Source organism: Manis javanica, chromosome 13, assembly GCF_040802235.1.
Source record: "Manis javanica isolate MJ-LG chromosome 13, MJ_LKY, whole genome shotgun sequence".
Lineage (NCBI taxonomy): Eukaryota > Metazoa > Chordata > Mammalia > Pholidota > Manidae > Manis > Manis javanica.
In genome coordinates, this window is record NC_133168.1 from 85,445,361 (window position 1) to 85,465,008 (window position 19,648).

A 19,648-nucleotide genomic window follows, 5' to 3' on the forward strand; every position below is an offset into this window, starting at 1 on the left:
AATTGGTGTTGGGTGTCACACTTGTAACAAAGTGATCTTTATGCTAAAAAAGCCAAGAGGTTTCTCAGGGGAATTGACACAGGTTTCAGTGGAATGAGAATTACAAGGTAGATGGGTCATTTAATGCCTGCTCTGAACTTCACAATAGTGAGGATCATTATTTTAATGTTAATTTGCATAATGATTGGCCTAGCGAACAATGGTGAAGGCTGATAGCTGCAGTGTGCAATAAAATTAAACATTCTCTGGGCTGAACCACTAAAGGAAAAGTTGCCAAAGTATGACTCTTTATGCACTTAAATTCATTCCAGGTCGTGTCCACACATAATCAGATGCGGATTTCTGGTATCTCTTGAAAAACACTGGCAAGAAATGACAGGAAGGGAAGAGCAGCAGCCTTCTTTACATAGAAGCCTTACCTGGTAGGCTTTGCTTTTTTACATAAATTGCCCATCTCTTCTGAGGTAGTTGAATTTGGAACTGCCATAACCCCTTCCCAAACAGCTCCCCACCACCACTCTGGCCACGCCTCTCATATGGCAGATACCCCACATCAGATTTCACAGAAAGAATGAATCTCATGTTATGAGCTGAAAACTTTTAATGAACCTTTGAAAAAGGTGGAGTTGTCATGGCTAGCAGTGAGGCAAAGAGACATTGTCACCTCTAAGTAATAACCTTGCATTTTGAGTTGCAGGTGGAAGGTAGCAAAGAGAACAAAAAGAGGTCATCTCCACTTAGACTTACTGTTTTTAACCATCTCTATTGCTTGGAAAATTGGTTGGTATGGTGTAAATCCAGGGATAGGAAATCCCGGGGCAAAATACCTCTAAAAACTGAAATCAGTCAAAGGGAGAAATAAAGTTTAAAATACATAGATTGCTTACAAACTTCAGTCCAGGGCCTTCTCTCTTTCCTGCTCCAGCAGAAGCAAAACCGGCCCTCACCTCCCCTCCCCTCTCAGGTACAGAAAAGCCCTCCTTGCCCAGATAGTTACCCATTGACAGGGGATTAACTTCTCTACCCCTGAGGAATGATGCAAATGCACTAAAGCCATACTTCTCTCCACCCTTGAGCACCTGTTGATATGCAGATGTAGTAAAGCCAGGCGAGATATTTTGGAAATATTACAATTTTACCCACATATGGTCATCCTTTACTTTGTACCCCAAATCAGTCTTGGGAGATTATTTACTTACTCCTTATTTACTTCCTGACTTCTACCAAGCGTTTGAACTCATTTCCACCACAAGAGGGCAGCCGTCTCTAAAAAACAACCAGAGCTCCTGGATCTTAAGAAATAGGAACATGTAAGAAGTTGTGCTGGGGAAAGGCATTCAGCAGCTCCTCAGAAATCACATATCACACAAAAAAAGATCCTTTGAAGGGCAACACTGAAATGGAATAACGTATCCAGAAGGGCCAGTTTTCCCCTCGATTCTTGACTAAGGAAGATTATTTCATCAACTGACAAGGTTCCCATTTCACAAGTTAGGAAGGCCTAAAGCTGCAAGACATCCTTGATATCATCACCAGAAATTTGTTTTTGAGGGGCATCTAACGACTATCAACTTTCTCCTCCTCTTTAAAAGCTGCATACTGGTTTTGTATTCATAGAAGTTTTGTTTTTTGTAAGTCTTGCTGATGACAGAAACATTTGTTAACTTGACAGGGAAGGAAATTGTTTCGGAAGCACAATAAACACTCGACTTCACTGTCTTATGAGTAGAGTGTATTCTATTGCCAACTTGTTTTGTGTCCAATGATTCAGAGTGACAGTCAACTAACATAGTCTTTTATTTTCAGGGAGAAAAAAAAAGCATGTTCCTGAATATTCCCTGTTCCCCCATTTTTTTTCCTAGTAGGTGGGCTTCCTCTGAAAATCCTTATTTGACCTTGTGCTTTCAGAAACAGCAAGTGCCTAATTCCCCTCTGTGGGTTGCTGATCCAATTTATGTGAGCAGAACCTAGAAATTTTTTTGCTCCCAACTGAAAAAATAATACACCTGCATAATAGATTGGTAGGGCTTCCACTTAACGACTTTTCTCCTTTCGCTTCGCAGGCTGAAGGTTCTGTGCAGGTGAACCTGACCTTGCCAACCATCATTTCCAGAAACTTTCTGCCCTTATCTTCTGGGATCATTTGGGCAACCCCTCAGGCTATGCAGAGAGGATCCCGGAATCCTGGGAGGTTGGCCTAAGCCTCAACACACTGTAGTGCAACAGATCTGGGGAGTATTTCATCTGAGGAAGACAGGTGACTGGACCATATGTCATCAACCTGCTGCTGAGGCCTGGTGGAAGGGAATGAGGCAGAAGGTTCTGAGGGCTCAAACCAGAATTGTCTTCTGTGGTTGGCTCACACCATGCATTATTTCACCTTCCTCTGAGCTGCTAATCACCTGCCTGCCTGCGAGCTAGGCAAGTTAAATATCAAAAGGCACGAAGTGATTGCTACCATAAAAATAAATCAGATCCCTCTCATTTTCTCTTCACGCCTGCACACACACACACAGACAGTCCACATTGCGCATTGCGCATGTCTTGTATAATAGGATGACATCCATTTCACATACATATTTACAGGAGTGTGTGCTTTTGTTAGCATATATTTACATATATGGATCTTTATAAAGACATACATGCATATATTTGTGTTACATATATATCTGAATAAAGCACGTGCATGCTTATATAGATGTAAGTACGTACATATGCATTCACAAGTGTAAATAATAACTTTCTGTTAATTCTCCCATCCCGGGAAACACAGTTGTGCCTACTCCAAGTCAATGCCAAGATGCCTTGTAATTTGATTGAGGTTTATTGGGTTTTTTCCTCTCTTTTTAATCGTCTATTGCCGAAAAACTTCTAACTGAAAGTTGAATAATGGGTCGGGTGGGGAAGTAAAGGCTGGCCCCGTATTTGTGCCGTATTCCGCCCAGGGAGTCCCAGCGAGGGGCCGGCGCTCCAGCTGATCTCGTTCTGAGTCTGGGGGTGGAGGCGCGAGCACCCCGCGCGGCGGCCACGCGTCCCCGCCCTCGGCACCACCCTGCCGCGACTCTCCCTGCGCGCCGTTCGCACCCCCGCGCTCCTCTCCCGCACGATCGGGGCTCCCCGGCAACCCGCGCAACTGAGAGAGAGGTGTTCGGCCTGGGCGGCGAGGAAGACGGCAGGCAGCGTCCCCTTTAAGAGCCGCGAGCGCCGCTGCCGCCGCCGCCGCCACTTCTTATGGCTTTCACTTCTTATGGCTGAATATTATTCCATTCTGTATATGTACCACATCTTCTTTACCCATTCATCTACTGATGGACACTTAAGTTGCTTCCATTTCTTGGCTATTGTGAATATTGCTGCAATAAACATAGGGGTGCATCTGTCTTTTTCAAACTGGGCTACTGCGTTCTTAGGGTAAATTCCTAGGAGTGGAATTCCTGGGTCAAATGGTATTTCTATTTTGAGTTTTTTGAGAAACCTCCATACTGCTTTCCACAATGGTTGAACTAGTTTATATTCCCACCAGCAGTGTAGGAGGGTTTCTCCACATCCTTGCCAACATTTGTTGTTGCATGTCTTTTGGATGGTGGCTATCCTTACTGGTGTGAGGTGATATCTCATTGTGGTTTTATTTTGCATTTCTCTGATGACTAGTGATGTGGAGCATCTTTTCATGTGTCTTTTGCCCATGAATTTCTTCTTTGGAGAACTGTCTGTTCAGCTCCTGTGCCCATTTTTTAATTGGATTATTTGCTTTTTGTTTGTGCACAGCAGTCTCCTGATACTCCGAGGGCTTTTCTCCAAGTTTCTTTTTCTGAGAGGTTGTAACTTAGTCTGAAAGTCACCATAAATCACCATGGGGCTGTGGGCTGGGGAAGGCCCCAGGGAGGACGGGAGAACATTCCCCCAAGGGGACCACAGCCACAAGAGGCCGAGCCTACAAATCAACCTGAACCAGGTGGTGCCCAGCACCACCCTGGACACGGTGGGCATTGAGTCATGCTCTCCAAGCCGTTCAGCTCCACCTTATGGGACCTGTCACATGTCCCTAGAGAACTGGGCTGGGGATAAGGACGCATCAGAGGCAAAACCCATCCTCCTTATCTCAGTTTTGTTTTATGAGTTTCATTAGAAAAATTACAGGGGGGGAAAAAACACACAAAGTTAAAACCAACAATAATCCCACATGGATTTTAAAATGGTGTAAAATTAGAGTGAAGCCTATCTTCCCCCCTCCCAGTCCCCAATGCCTGCGCTTCCAGTTGCAGCCCCAGGGATAAAAGTTTGCATTGTTCTTCCAGATTTTCCTTATATTTCTACACATAACATTCATTTTATAAGAGTGTCAGCATGCTAAGTGTAGCAAGTAACAAAACGTGTCCTCTTTTTGGTCATCACTGCCCACCAGCCCAGATGCAGTGATGGCTGCATGGAACTCAGCCGCATGGACCGCTCTGAGTTAGCTCAACTTTCCCCCTCTGTCCACATGTACATTTCTTTCCAATATTTAGAGCTCTTGCCAGTGGCCTTGCAGGGATGTATTTGTGTTGGCAAGATACCAGCCATGAGCTGGGAGGGGACAGGAAGCCGCCCATGGCTCAGCCGGATCATCACACTGGGTGTCTGACTGGGAAGTGTGTGGGGGCAACTCCCTCAGGGAAGAATCCCAAGGTCAGGCCTAGGGTCCTGGGAATGGACGGGGGTGTCCACTCACCAAATAGCACAATCAGGAAGGAGCTAGCCCCTTTTCGAACCTATCAGAGAGACAGAATCACAGCTGGAAAAGAATGGGATGTGATGGAAAGTGAGAATATTTTCAGAGCAGAACGTGTAGCTCTGATGTAGCCAAACCTTCGAGCATTTTTAAAAAAGTCCTGCGGAAAGACTTGGAGGCCATTTGGCTGGGTAACGGTTCTCACCACCAGCCTTGAGCAACTGATGCATGGCTAACACTCAATATTGTCTTTTAACAAGACTTGGGGTAGGCAAAGAGCTCTCAAACCAAATATAAAAAGCACTTGCCATACGGGAACAATGATATATTTGATTCATCAAGAGCTTCCCTTCATCAAAAACCTGTATTAAAGAGGGAAAAAGCAAGCCACCCATAAATCCAAGGGTTCTGCAAACTCCCAGCCCTACATTCATTGCTCGGGACAGGCACAACAACGACACCAAAAAAAAATAACACTTTTTTATTGTGGTAAAATCTAAGTTTAGTTTACTATTTGAACCTTTTTAAGTATACAGTTCAGTGGCATTAAGTACATTCCCGCCTGCCGGGGGAACCACCCAGTCCCCGGAAGCCCCGTCCTTGGCGGCGCCGCTCCCGCGGTCAGGCTCCCAGCGGCGCTCTCCCGCCCTCTGCCCCGCCCCCTAGCCTGTGTCCCCTCCCCACCATTCGGTTCTGCCCCGGATGGCCGTGCAGCCTCTCCCTACCCCGCTGCGAAGCCCGGTCCGTTGGCTACGTGGCCACGCCCCGGGCAGCGCACTCCCGCCCGCTCCCCGCTCCCGGTTTGCGCAGCCCCGCCTCCTCTGCGTGCCTTGGAGACGCTCGTGGCGTGCGCTGCGGCGGCGCGCAGAGGGGTTCCGGCAGCCGTTATCGCTTTGCTCCTGCGCTGGCGCGGTCCTGGCGGCGAGCCCTTGCCGAATGAAGCGCCCCGCAGCGTGACCGCAGGGGCCCAGCGGAGGGCGCAGGCGAGGCCCAGACACGGACCCCAGCTGCGCACAGCCGCCCGGCCCGGAGCCAGACGGGCCCCCTTACCCCCGTTGCTAGGCAGCCGCGTCGGGCGTGGGAGGGGAGGGGTCTCCGGCGGTGCCACGCCATGGACCAGTACTGCATCCTGGGCCGCATCGGAGAGGGTGCGCACGGCATCGTCTTCAAGGCCAAGCATGTGGAGGTGAGCGGGCCGCGGGTCCATTTCCCCCAGTCTGGGGCCCACCGTTTGGGGAACCCACCTTGGCCCCCTGACGTCTGCCTCCCCGCAGCCCGCCACCTTTGACCCCTTCAGTGGCGGATGGTTCAGGCTGCAGCCAGCCGCCCCCCCCTCAGCGACGCTACGGTGGTTATCCTGCGAGGGTCCCCTAGCAGCTTGGCGTGAGAGTGTGTGAGCTGTTTGCCAAGTGCTGCGACAGCTGGGTCCCAGGCTGGACCTTCTTTCCCTCCAGAACGGGGTGGGGGATGCTTCCCACCCCCTCGAGGGCCTCAGACCGCTGCGTCCCATCCAGATGGGGCCTTTCTCGTCTTAGCGTATTTGCCGGCCGGGATGGGTGGCAGTGTCTGTGTTCTTCCCACGCAGACTGGGGAGATCGTTGCTCTCAAGAAGGTGGCTCTGCGGCGGCTGGGGGATGGCATCTCCAGTCAGGCCCTGCGGGAGATCAAGGCCCTGCAGGAGATGGAGGACAGTCCGTATGTGAGTGAGGCTGGGCTCTGGAGGCCCGTCCTCCCTCCTGCACGCCCTCCAGTTTATCCGGTCACTTAGTGCCCTTCCTCGTCCGCCTGGCCCCCCTCATTCACCAGTTATTGCGTTCCTCACTTCTTCCCTCTCGCATTCACAAACTCATTTTTTCATTAACTCACCCATTCACTTAGTCACTAACTTACTCTTTTTCTTCTGTAACATTCAGTGATTTCTAACAGTAGTGGCAACCGCCTCCTGTGGCCCTCCTGTCAGGTTCCGCAGGCTGAGTTACCTGTTACCCTGCACTGCCATTCTGAGTTCACCGCCTCACGGGGCAGGTTTCAGGGTCTCCCTCCTGGGGCCCAGCGGAGGGAGACTCAGCCGCGACCTCACTGGCACTGGGTCGCGGACGCTTTGGCCCAGGTCTGATTGAGGAGTCCAGAAACCGACCTCGGGGCTTCCCGTAGACCCTACCCTGTGGCAGGCACTGGCCTCAGCCTGGTTCTTGAGAATATCAGTGTGCCAGGGAAGGTGAACAGGCCACAGGGCACACCTGGCGTGGCTCGTGCTGAGGGGGGACTGGAAGTGGCTCTGGGCGCAGGAGGAGGGAGACCTGCCTCCAGCCTCCTTGCTCCCCGTGGTATTCTCAGCCCTGGGGAGTCACAAGGATGGGTCATGTCCTGCCCTGGTGAGTTTGTCATTCTCTGGAGACGTCCATGATGTATCGGGTGACAAAAGCCCGTGTCCCCCTGGTTTTGTGTGTGTCTTTGTATGCCATGTCTGTTGTGAAGTCTGGGAGAATATACTGTAAGATCTATTGTAGGTAATAGGACTTTTCTTCTTTTCTTTTCTTTTTTTACGATTGTGTGCATTTTCTGAATGTAGGTGTATGTTGTGATCTGAAAAATGACCATAAGCCTATCGTCAGAAAACCAGTAATAGTAGCATTCCTGCTATTCAAGGAGAGTCAGAGGGCTGCAGACAGCCGTCATGTGGAAGAGGTGGAGGGCCTGGGAGGGGGCTGGGGTCGTGGGCCCAAGTCCTGCGGATAAGCAGTTTCTATCTCAGGAACACTCCAGAGTTGACCCTGCACAGGCCACCACCACCTCTCAGCAGAAGAGCTGCAGCCACCTCCCCAGGGCTTTGCCCTCGCTACTGCCAGAAGTGCTGTGTGGATGAGGTCGTCTGCGCCCCTTCCTGAAATGCCCCAGTGGCTTCTCTTCACACTGAGGGTCCGCTTCTGCATGCCTCCAGCCTCTCTCCATTCACCCGGTGCGCTTCTTAAGCGTCTCTCTCTGCCGAGCACCGTCTAGGCTCTGGAGTGCAGAAGAGCAGGCATCCTTCCCCTGGGAGCCCACAGGCTTCCGTCCCTCCAGCCCCCTCCCTGCGCCCTCATCGTGCTTGCTGCCCCTCTGCCTGGAGCTCCTCCTAGAACCAGCCCCGCCCCACCTGTTCTCCTGTCCTCCTCAGAACCTGGACCTGTGCGCTGACTTGTTCCTCATCTATCAGGCATGTCTCCCCTGTGCACTGAGCTCCCTGAGGCCCCTCGGGACCTGCGGGCCTTGCTCCTGCTCACTACGCTGAGGGTGGCCTGGCCCCTCTTGCCCGTGGGCCCTCCTGTGCTGTGTCAGCTGGCCCCATGCCCTCTCGGTGCTGGGACTTAATGGGCCCTAGAGGAAATGGGGGAGGCCTGGACATGCATGTGGGGGACTGTCCAGGTGATTTGCCAGTTCGTCGGCTGAGTGGGGAACCAGGCGCTGCCCTAAGTGGCGTGCCCTAGGTCTCCTTTCCCCTGAACATAAGTTGGGTGTTAGGGAGGTGACCCCCCTTTTCTCATGAGAGCAGAGCAGCAAGAGCACTCTGAGCTCCCTGGGACTGAGCTCACATCTCGTGTCACCCCCTCTGCCTGCCTGGTCCTGTTAGCGTGAGGCCTGGGGGTCGCAGGGGGAGTCTTAGTCGTGTGAGCGCAGAGGCTGACAGGGAGCCTACCTGCAGGTGGTGCAGCTAAAGGCTGTGTTCCCGCATGGCGCGTGCCTTGTGCTGGCCTTCGAGTTCATGCTGTCAGATCTGGCCGAGGTGCTGCGCCACGCCCAGAGGCCGCTGGTCCAGGCCCAGGTCAAGAGCTACCTGCAAATGCTGCTCAGGGGCGTTGCCTTCTGCCACGCCCACAATATCGTGCATCGGGTCAGTCCTAGCATGGGCTGGAGTAAGTATGGTCAGAGGGGTCGAGGCCTGTGGCTGGGTCCTGGAGAGGGTGGGGCCTGGGCTGAGCTGGGTGCTCAGCTTGACATACTTTTCGAGCCGAGGCCCTCTGGGGCCTCTAGGGGTACTGATGCCTCCTTTGGTGCCCACAGGACTTGAAACCAGCCAACCTGCTCATCAGTGCCTCAGGCCAACTCAAGATAGCAGACTTTGGCCTGGCCCGGGTCCTCTCCCCAGATGGCAGCTGCCTCTACACACACCAGGTGGCCACCAGGTAGGGAGGGCCAGTCCCCAGACAGGGCCTGGCAAGTGACAGGCCCTGACCCTCTCACTGTGGAGGAGATGCTTCTGGACCCCGTGGGGCTGGTGTGGGGCCTGGGTGACTTCCAGGGCAGCCTTCTGTCAGGCTGGTGACCTGGCTATGAGCATGCCCCGTGTTCCTCACAGGTGGTACCGAGCCCCCGAGCTCCTGTACGGGGCCTGCCAGTATGACCAGGGAGTCGACCTGTGGTGAGATTCCTGAGGGTGGGCCAAGGGGAGTGTGGGTTATGGGGTCACAGTTGTCTCCTGGGCTTTGAGGCCGCTCGGCTGTGTGGAGGTGTTTTCCTGCTGTGAGCTCTAAATTGCTCCGGGTGTTTTCCTCAGTTTGGGTGTCTCTGGGGAGTTCAGGGCCAGTGTTCCTGCCTGTGACAGTCTTGAGCTAGATGGAGATCAGGTGAGACTGGAGTGGAAGCTTCTGGGCTGGGGTGGGGGAGGTGGTCTGAGGCTCAAGGCATGGAGCACGAAGCTAGTGCGCACAGGAAGACGTCCCAGATGGAACGCCCCTGAGGTGTCCAGGGCCTGGGTGTCTGCGCCTGTCCTTGGGATAGGATGGCTGGATATGCCTAAGAGTGTGAGATTCGGGAGCTGTTTCGGGGGCTGCATCCTGATGTGAGGAACGTGAGGAGGTGGCTGTGTGTCCCAGAGGCCGTGCTCCCAGGAGTCTCCAAGCTGCTTTGGGGCTGCTGTGTGTTTTGGAGGCGAGGCCTGCATGCTGCTTGGAGGAGGATATGCTCTGGGTTCTAGGCAGGAGGTCTTTTGACTGTTTATGATTCCCTGATTATGGGTGTCTGCTGCACTGTGGGTGCCTTGGCCTTGTGGGGACCTTTGTAGGGGCTGTGTGAGAAGATATGTGTCCCATAATGTAGGTGATGGAGCTGGTGTGGGGAGCTCTGTGTCCGTGGTGGAGGGGATGATGGTCTGGGAGCCCCGTGTCCATGGTGGAGGGGATGAATGTATGGGGAGACCTGTGTCCATTGTGGAGGGGATGAATGTATGGGGAGCCCCGTGTCCGTGGTGGAGGGGATGAATGTATGGGGAGCCCCGTGTCCGTGGGGGAGGGGATGAATGTATGGGGAGCCCTGTGTCCATGGTGGAGGGGATGAATGTATGGGGAGCCCTGTGTCCGTGGTGGAGGGGATGAATGTATGGGAGCCCCGTGTCCGTGGGGGAGGGGATGACTGTATGGGGAGACCTGTGTCTGTGGTGGAGGGGATGAATGTATGGGGAGCCCTGTGTCCATGGTGGAGGGGATGAATGTATGGGAGCCCCGTGTCCGTGGGGGAGGGGATGAATGTATGGGGAGACCTGTGTCTGTGGTGGAGGGGATGAATGTATGGGGAGCCCTGTGTCCATGGTGGAGGGGATGAATGTATGGGGAGCCCTGTGTCCATGGTGGAGGGGATGATGGTATGGGAGCCCCGTGTCCGTGGTGAAGGAGATGATGGTATGGGAGCCCCGTGTCCATGGTGGAGGGGATGATGGTGTGGGAGCCCCATGTCCGTGGTGGAGGGGATGAATGTATGGGGAGCCCCGTGTCCATGGTGGAGGGGATAATGGTAGGAAAGCCCCATGTCCGTGGGGGAGGAGATGATGGTGGGGAAGCCCCGTGTCCGTGGAGGAGTCTCTGAACTGTGTGGGCTGTGTCTCTGCAGGGCCGTGGGCTGCATCCTGGGGGAGTTGTTGAACGGGTCCCCCCTTTTCCCAGGGGAGAACGACATCGATCAGCTGTGCTGTGTTATTCGCATCTTGGGCACCCCCAGCCCTCAAGTGTGGCCGGTTTGCAGGGGGTCTGCTGTTGGGAGGGTTGGGGGCAAGTACCCTTTGTCCCCCAACACCTAGTGACACCCCTCCTGCACCTTCTCTTGTGGCCCCATGCCTCCTGGCCCCCACATACCCCTCCTCTGGTTCAGAGGCTCCTCCCTTCCCCCCAGCACACATGCTGTTCTCCCCAGGCTGGGGCTGAAGGACTGAGTGGGTCATGATGACCCAAGGGCTGGGGGGGCACATGATGGGGGGCTGTGAGTGAGCAGTAGCAGGTGGGGGGCTTAAGCTGCTGGGCTGGGGGAGCTGGTGGCCAGGTGCCAGCTCGGTGCGCCTCTGTCCCCAGGAGATTACAGAGCTGCCCGACTACAACAAGATCTCTTTCAAGGATCAGGCACCCATGCCCCTCGGGGAGCTGCTGCCTGATGCCCCCCCTCAGGCCTTGGACCTGCTGGGGCACTTCCTCCGGTACCCTCCACGCCAGCGCATCGCAGCCTCCCAGGTAGGGTACCCCATGGCCTGGCTCTCCCTGCTGGTGGCCCAGTGACCCACAGGTGGGGGTCCCTCATGACCTGGGGTGGGCTGGGCCAGGAGCCTGTGGATGCTGGGGTGCCTTCCATGAGCCCAGGCTGGGGCTGCGGGTGGGCGGGGGTTGCCTAGAAGGCACGACCCCCTCACATCTGGGTTTGGTGACTGGCTCCTTGGTCCCTCCAATGTTTGCTGAGCACCAGGCATGTCAGGTCATCGTCCTTGGCCTGTCCAGTCCCTGTGGGGGCTCGTCCTGTAGGGAGGCCGGGCATCCAGGCTGTGGGCGCTCAGGTGGGGGAGGGATGGGTTGGGCTGGCCTTTGGCGTCATCAGGGGGCCTGGGGAGGTAGGTTCAAGCACATGGAAGCACTGACCGAGGCCTGCAGAGGGGACCTAGCGGGGAGACTGCGGCGGGAGAGGTGGGGGCGCACTGCGGGCTGCAGGCCGATGGTGTCCACGCCTCCGTCAGGCGCCCCTGGCACCTGGCCTTGTGGCTGCCATCCCCCTCTGCCCTCAGCTCAAGTGGCATGGGTTTACGCTCGCCCCTGGGAGTTCCCATGTCAGCAGCGCCCCCACCCCACCGCTGGGGCATCCGACCCCTTCCCGGCCCCCTGCTGCCTGTGCGCTGCTTGAGTCCACTTCTCCTGGCCATTTGGTGCCCCTCCCTGGCAGGCCCGCCATACCTCAGAGGAGAAGCCAGGCCCTGTGGCCTACAGGCGTCACATGCTTGGGGGCGTCATGCGCACGCAGGGTTGTTACCGGGGTCTTGCCACCTCCTGTCCCGCCTTCCTCACTCCGCTTGGCCTCGGCGCCCCTCCACATCCCAGGACCTGTGCCCTTCTGCCCCTGCCCGGCTCCTGCACCACTGCAGCTGGCGTGTACGCTCCCTTCCCCGGGGCTCATTGTCCCACCGCCCTGGGCTCCCTTCAGCGGCTCCTGGCCCCAGCCCACGGGGTGGGAGGATGCCCTGAGGGGGCCTATGCCTGGTCCCTGCTGCCTCCCCTCCTGGGGAGCACTGCCCAGACACTGAGCACCAGATGGGAGTCCAGTGGGCAGCGGGGGTGAGGAGGAGGGCCTCTGTGGGGCAGCCTCTGCGTCCCTCCTTGGGACGGTGAGCGGAGCTGGGACCGGGAGGTCACTTGTCTCCTGCGCTTTGCTTGCCACCCCCAGGCCCTCCTGCACCCATACTTCTTCACAGCGCCCCTGCCTGCTCACCCCTCGGAGCTACTGATTCCTCAGCGCCCCAGGGGTTCTGCCCCCGAGGCACACCTGGGGCCCACCCACAGCCATGACTTCAACGTGGACCGGCCTCTTGAGGAGTCACTGTTGGACCCAGAGCTGATTCGGCCCTTCATCCCCGAGGGCTGAGATGCCAGGCCAGCCCCACTGGCCGCAGCCGCAGGGCCTGGGGCTTTCGTCCCCCCACTGCAGCCCGATGACCTCCCACAGCCTCCCATGGCCACCGTGGGCCCGCACCTGGCCCTGCTCCCAGGCAGGTGACCGAGAGGCCCAGCCCCAGCAGAGGCCTGCAGTCCCTACTCTCGGACTCCTGTTTGCTCCTGACTTACCGTCAGAGAGACAGCGGGCTCTGCCGCATGGTCCGTGGGGCCAGTTCTTCGCGGGCTGCCTTCCTGGTCCTGGACATCCTGAGGAGCATGGGGGGTGAGATGTCCTGGTGTCAGAAATTCACGTGGGAGGGGACGTGTGGTTTGGTTCAGAGACATTAAACTAGCTCATTTTTGAGATTTGTTGTGAGAAAACCCCTGGTGGTTCTGCCTGGTATCTGCTCCTGTCTTATTCCTGTCGCAGGAAGTAGCTGAGGTGACACAGTCTCCAGGCCTGGGTTCTCTGTGGTCACTGGGAGAGTGGCCCTGTTCATAGCTGCTCTGGCCCCGGGGGCTTCCCGGGACTTCACATGACAGTTCCCGTTTGGAGGGGAGGTGGCAGTACTCAGGGTCCCCAGCACGTGGGACAGGCCATCCTGGAGCTCACCTGTTAATCCAGGAAATCTCAGTTCAGTCTCAGCTGGCTCCTGGTTTTCATGGTAACCAGGTCAGCCGATTCTAAAGTGCACGTGGAAGTGACTAAGCTCAGGGGAAGCAGCTGACACAGAAGTGACAGAGAAAACCAGGGACAGGACATTAGGACTGACCTCGGGGCTGCAACAAGCAAGACTGTGGAATTGGTTCAGGGAGACACAAAAAATAGGCCAGAGACTTTTTAGCAATCCTTTTTTCTTCAAATACGCATTTTGTTTTTCATGTGGATAAACTTCTATAAGCACTGTGGACAAAAGTGGCTAACGCTGCCACAGTCACTGCCCTCCAAGCCCCTGGGAATACAAAACAAAATCAAACATCACTTCCAGGGAGAAATCTGACTGACTGGTATGTCTTCAGAGATGTCCTAAGGTATCTGGTCTCTGCCTGTTTCTCCAGCCACATCCTCTGTAGACTGTAAGTCCCAGGCTTGCTCAATTTTGGGTAGCTCTCACCCCCACAGAAATGTGAGCCTGTACTGACATCCTAACCTTCAGCCATCCCCACCCACAAGAGATTTTAAAGGACCCTCATCTTGACCTTGAGCCTTAGACTGAACCTGACACCCAAAGTAAATCTTGCATTTAACCTGACCCTTACTCATCACCTGCCCCAACCTTGGATTTGACCTTGACCATAAGCATTTAACCTGACCCTTACTCATCACCTGCCCCAACCTTGGATTTGACCTTGACCATGATGTATACACTCATTATCACCTAATTCTTTGTCAGACCCTTAACCACCTATACCTGACCTTGATCTTGGCTTTGATCCTGACCCTTACCCTCTGACCCTCACCTCAGCCTTGACACTGACCCATCAATACCAGTCCACATGATGCTCTTCATGACCTTCATTCTGATGCTCACCAGTAACATGACCTTTACACTCACCCTGACATTGACATATCTTTTGACAGTGATTCTTCTCACACTGAGGATGACGCAGAACACTATCAGGAATGAGACACCACCTGCAATCTGATTCTGACCCTCAGCCTCACTCTGCCTCTAGACTGAATTTTCACCTTGATCTTAAACCAGACCTTGAAATACATTGAAGCTGAAATTGAAATGAGTCTACCCCAAACCTGACCCTGAACACAGGCCTGATTTTGACACTGACGTTGATACAGATCTCAATTTTACCATGACCCTGAGCATGACCTGAGACTTGACCCAGACACATCAACTTGACATTGAACCTGACCCTGACCCACTCTCCCTGTTATTCTTGAATAACACTGCATTGGCCACTACCTCTTCCTCACCCTGACACTGACCCACAGGCAGATCCTGCCCCTCACTTGGCTGTCACTGTTTGTACCACCCATCTCAGCCTTGAAGTTGATCTTGAACCTGACCTGGGCATTGGATTTCACACTGAAATTGGATTTCACACTGACATTGACCTTCGTCATTGTGCTAACCTTCATCCTCAGCCTGATAATTGCCCTAATCTTGACCCATCCTCATACTTAACCTTGAACCTGACCTTGACCTCAAGACCATGTGGGCAGGTAGAATAGTATCCCCCTAAAGATGTCCTTGTCCTAACCTATGAGTGTGTTTCATGTAGCCACAGGGACTTTGTAGATGTGCTTAAGGGGAGTACCGACCTTGCGATGGGAAGAGATCCTGGATTATGCAGGTTGGCCTAATGAGAGAGAGCAGCAGTGGAAACCAGCCTCCACCTTGACTTTGAACTGACCTTGACCACAAACATGCTCACATTGATCCTGACTCTGCATGTGACACTGACCCTATTCCTGAACATCAACCTCATCCTCACCCTGACCCTGAATGCTACCCAGACCTGGACATTCAACATGAATCCAACTCTTAATCTTCCCTCATTGTAGTGATGACCATTATTCTTACTCTGACCTTCGCCTTCTCACTGATCCTCTAATGGATTCTCACCCTGATGCTGGCCCTGATCTTGACCATAAGTCACACTGATCTTGACTGACCTATGGCACTGTGATGCTTAGCCTGACAAGCAATTTTACTTTTATTATGCTAGGGAAGGAGGTGGGGGAGGAGGTGCAGGTTAGGGAGTGGCTGCGGGCTGCAGACCCCCGGGCCACAGGGAGGCTCTGTGGAGGGCTGAGGAACTCTGTGTCCTTGGTTAGCGGACTCTCACCACCTAGGTCTGGTCGCGGAGGTCCTAAAACTCCTTGAGAAGGCAATCCTTACTTCCGCGCATATCTCTGTACCTCCTGGAGAAGGAGAGCTTTAAGTAGGGCACTATTTGCAGAAATCTCAAATTGAAAACACATTTCCTTTTGATGATCAACAAGCCTTTAGGCAAGAATGAAGGGCTGGACAGAAGCCCTTTTTTTCCCCCTTTTTCGGCCAAAATGTTAAAGCAGCAAAGGAGGCAAATACAGTAGGAAGTCAGAGAGGTCAACTTTTCACTGTTACAAAAATAAACATATAAATACGAATGATAAGAGTTTCATTTACACTGGTCTGGCGGAGCCGCAGTGAGAGCCGGGGAGTGGGGGCAGGTGGAGGGGCGGGGCTGGGAGGGACGGCAGCTGAGGTGCCCCTGAGCGTGGAACCAGGGGTGGCACGGCGGCGGTGGCGAACGGCCCCAGACTCCTTTCCAGAACTTGCCCTGGAAAGGAAATCTCCAGTAGAGCTCACTGCAGTTACTCAATTAAAATATTACAATACTTAAGTCTGTAGGTCCCACTGTATACTGGCTCAGCAGTGGGAGACACAACAAAGCATTTTATCTTCTACACGGAAGCTTAAAAGATATTTTTAACCCATGGACAGAGCAACAAGGTTAAGCCCGCGTCGTCTGCCTGGTGTCCCAGGAAACTTGTGCGAGGGATTACACCGAGAAAGTACAGTTTCACCACCAGCAAGGCAGGAGTACCTACAGCCCCTTGTTTTGGAGAAAAGATTAAATGCTTTCCTGCTGGGGCAATGCGTCTAAACCTGATTTGGTAGCAGTGTCGTGTATTTATAAAACAAGTCCTATTTAGGACAACTGAAAAAAAGCTGAAAAAAAGAAAACAAGCAAACTTGAACACTGAAGCAACCTCAAGCATCTCTGTGTTTTGATACATTTTTATAAGGGAAATAAGTATTCAGTTTATCAGGAATGTATATAACTAAAACCAAGAAAAAGAAATAACTATGCATTTAAAAAGACCGAGTTTTGAAATTATGTATCGGTGCTTAGAATGGGGCTAAGGAAGTGCTGAAATGTAGCAAAAGAAAGGACATAATGTAGAACGTCACCCACTGTAAATGTTTGCAAATGGATATTTTTTAATAAACAGCATTATTACAGGTGATCTACAGGAATATAAAAGCCTTTGCAGGCTTTGCATTTGTATATGGGAAGAAGTATGACAATCCTAGACGATAGATCCAAAGCCTCTACATTTGATGTATTTTGTCTTAAAAATAGGCCTAGTTTGAGGGGCGGAGCCAGGATGGCGGCATGAGTAGAGCAGTGGAAATCTCCTCCCAAAAACACATAGATCTATGAAAATATAACAAAGAAAACTCTTCCTAAAATAGAGACCAGAGGACACAGGACAACATCCAGATCACATCCACACCTGCAAGAACCCAACGCCTTGCGAAGGGGGTGAGGAAGGCCACAAACCAAAAAGAAGAGAAGCTCTTCCAGCGGTCACTCGTACCAGCTCTGCAAACTATCTCTATCACCATGAAAAGGCAAAACTACAGGCAGACAAAGATCACAGAGACAACACCTGAGAAGGAGACAGACCTAACCAGTCCTCCTGAAAAAGAATTCAAAATAAAAATCATGAACATGCTGACAGAGATGCAGAGAAAAATGCAAGAGCAATGGGATGAGATGCAGAGAAAAATGCAAGAGCAATGGGATGAAGTCCGGAGGGAGATCACAGATGTCAGGAAGGAGATCACAGAAGTGAAACAATCCCTGGAAGGATTTATAAGCAGAATGGATAAGATGCAAGAGGGATTGAAGGAATAGAAGCCAGAGAGCAGGAACTTATAGAAGCTGACATAGAGAGAGATAAAAGGATCTCCAGGAATGAAACAACACTAAGAGAACTATGTGACCAATCCAAAAGGAATAATATTCGTATTATAGGGGTACCAGAAGAAGAAGAAAGAGGAAAAGGGATAGAGAGTCTCTGAAGAAATAATTGCTGAAAACTTCCCCAACTGGGGGAGGAAATAATCGAACAGACCATGGAATTACACAGAACCCCCAACAGAAAGGATCCAAGGAGAACAACACCAAGACACATAATAATTAAAATGGCAAGGGTCAAGGACAAGGAAAGAGTTTTAAAGGCAGCTAGAGAGAAAAAGGTCGCCTATAAAGGAAAACCCATCAGGCTAACATCAGACTTCTCAACAGAAACCCTACAGGCCAGAAGAGAATGGCATGATATACTTAATGCAGTGAAACAGAAGGGCCTTGAACCAAGGATACTGTATCCAGCACGACTATCATTTAAATATGATGGTGGGATCAAACAATTCCCAGACAAGCAAAAGCTGAGGGAATTTGCTTCCCACAAACCACCTCTACAGGGCATCCTACAGGGACTGCTCTAGATGGGAGCACCCCTAAAAAGAGCACAGAACAAAACACCCAACATATGAAGAAGGGAGGAGGAGGAATAAGAAGGGAGAGAAGAAAAGAATCTCCAGACAGTGTATATAACAGCTCAGTAAGCGAGCTAAGTTAGGCAGTAAGATACTAAAGAAGCTAACCTTGAACCTTTGGTAACCATGAATCTAAAGCCTGCAACAGCAATAAGTACATATCTCTCAATAGTCACCCTAAATGTAAATGGACTTAATGCACCAATCAAAAGACACAGAGTAATAGAATGGATAAAAAAGCAAGACCCATCTATATGCTGCTTACAAGAAACTCACCTTAAACCCAAAGACAAGCACAGACTAAAAGTCAAGGGATGGAAAAACATATTTCAGGCAAACAACAGTGAGAAGAAAGCAGGGGTTGCAGTACTAATATCAGACAAAATAGACTTCAAAACAAAGAAAGTAACAAGAGATAAAGAAGGCGACTACATAATGATAAAGGGCTCAGTCCAACAAGAGGATATAACCATTCTAAATATATATGCACCCAATACAGGAGCACCAGCATATGTGAAGCAAATACTAACAGAACTAAAGAGGGAAATAGACTGCAATGCATTCATTGTAGGAGACTTCAACACACCACTCACCCCAAAGGATAGATCCACCGGGCAGAAAATAAGTAAGGACACACAGACACTGAACAACACACTAGAACAGATGGACCTAATAGACATCTATTGAACTCTACATCCAAAAGCAACAGGATATACATTCTTCTCAAGTGCACATGGAACATTCTCCAGAATAGACCACATACTAGCTCACAAAAAGAGCCTCAGTAAATTCCAAAATATTGAAATTCTACCAACCAAATTTTCAGACCACAAAGGTATAAAAGTAGAAATAAATTCTACAAAGAAAACAAAAAGGCTCACAAACACATGGAGGCTTAACAACATGCTACTAAATAATCAATGGATCAATGAACAAATCAAAATAGAGATCAAGGAATATATAGAAACAAATGACAACAACAACACAAAGCCCCAACTTCTGTGGGACGCAGCCAAAGCAGTCTTAAGAGGAAAGTATATAGTGATCCATGCACACTTGAAGAAGGAAGAACAATCCCAAATGAATAGTCTAACATCACAATTATCGAAACTGGAAAAATAAGAACAAATGAGGCCGAAAGTCAGCAGAAGGAGGGACATAATAAAGATCAGAGAAGAAATAAACAAAATTGAGAAGAATAAAACAATAGCAAAAATCAACGAAACCAAGAGCTGGTTCTTTGAGAAAATAAACAAAATAGATAAGCCTCTAGCCAAACTTATTAAGAGAAAAAGAGAATCAACACAAATCAACATAATTGGGAATGACAATGGAAAAATCACGACAGACTCCACAGAAATACAAAGAATTATTAAAGACTACTATGAAAACCTATATGCCAACAAGCTGGAAAACCTAGAAGAAATGGACAACTTCCTAGAAAAATACGACCTCCCAAGACTGACCAAGGAAGAAACACAAAAGTTAAACAAACCAGTTATGAGCAAAGAAATTGAAACGGTAATCAAAAAACTACCCAAGAACAAAACTCCGGGGCCGGACGGATTTACCTCGGAATTTTATCAGACACACAGAGAAGACATAATACCCATTCTCCTTAAAGTGTTCCAAAAAATAGAAGAAGAGGGAATACTCCCAAACTCATTCTATGAAGCCAACATCACCCTAATACCAAAACCAGGCAAAGACCCCACCAAAAAAGAAAATTACAGACCAATATCCCTGATGAATGTAGATGCAAAAAT

General features: G+C 51.4%; 1 protein-coding gene and 1 long non-coding RNA gene across 15 annotated transcripts in view; both read left to right on the forward strand.

The window, feature by feature from the left end:
• Window positions 1–3,431, forward strand: part of LOC140845554 (uncharacterized) — a 138,942-nt gene extending 135,511 nt beyond the window's left edge. For both annotated transcript variants that reach the window (XR_012124389.1, XR_012124388.1), the window contains one exon: window positions 2,064–3,431. This is a non-coding gene — a long non-coding RNA (uncharacterized lncRNA). The remainder of the gene's footprint in view (window positions 1–2,063) is intronic.
• Window positions 3,432–5,413: 1,982 nt separating this feature from the next.
• On the forward strand, window positions 5,414–12,969 carry LOC108405286 (cyclin-dependent kinase 20). 13 transcript variants are annotated; one of them, XM_073219989.1, is made up of 9 exons: window positions 5,414–5,897; window positions 6,297–6,410; window positions 7,775–7,907; window positions 8,394–8,582; window positions 8,753–8,874; window positions 9,048–9,110; window positions 10,574–10,697; window positions 11,029–11,184; window positions 12,380–12,969. In XM_073219989.1, the coding sequence occupies exons 1-9, from the start codon at window positions 5,890–5,892 to the stop codon at window positions 12,575–12,577; spliced, it is 1,107 nt and encodes a 368-aa protein (XP_073076090.1). In that variant the 5' UTR covers window positions 5,414–5,889; the 3' UTR covers window positions 12,578–12,969. The 13 variants fall into 13 exon arrangements, with proteins under 13 accessions (XP_073076090.1, XP_073076092.1, XP_036874850.2 ...); XM_037018941.2 differs by lacking the exon at window positions 12,380–12,969 and adding an exon at window positions 11,882–12,304 and having other exon boundaries at window positions 5,655–5,897; window positions 7,869–7,907; XM_037018942.2 differs by lacking the exons at window positions 7,775–7,907; window positions 12,380–12,969 and adding an exon at window positions 11,882–12,289 and having other exon boundaries at window positions 5,434–5,897.
• Window positions 12,970–19,648: the final 6,679 nt, after the last annotated feature.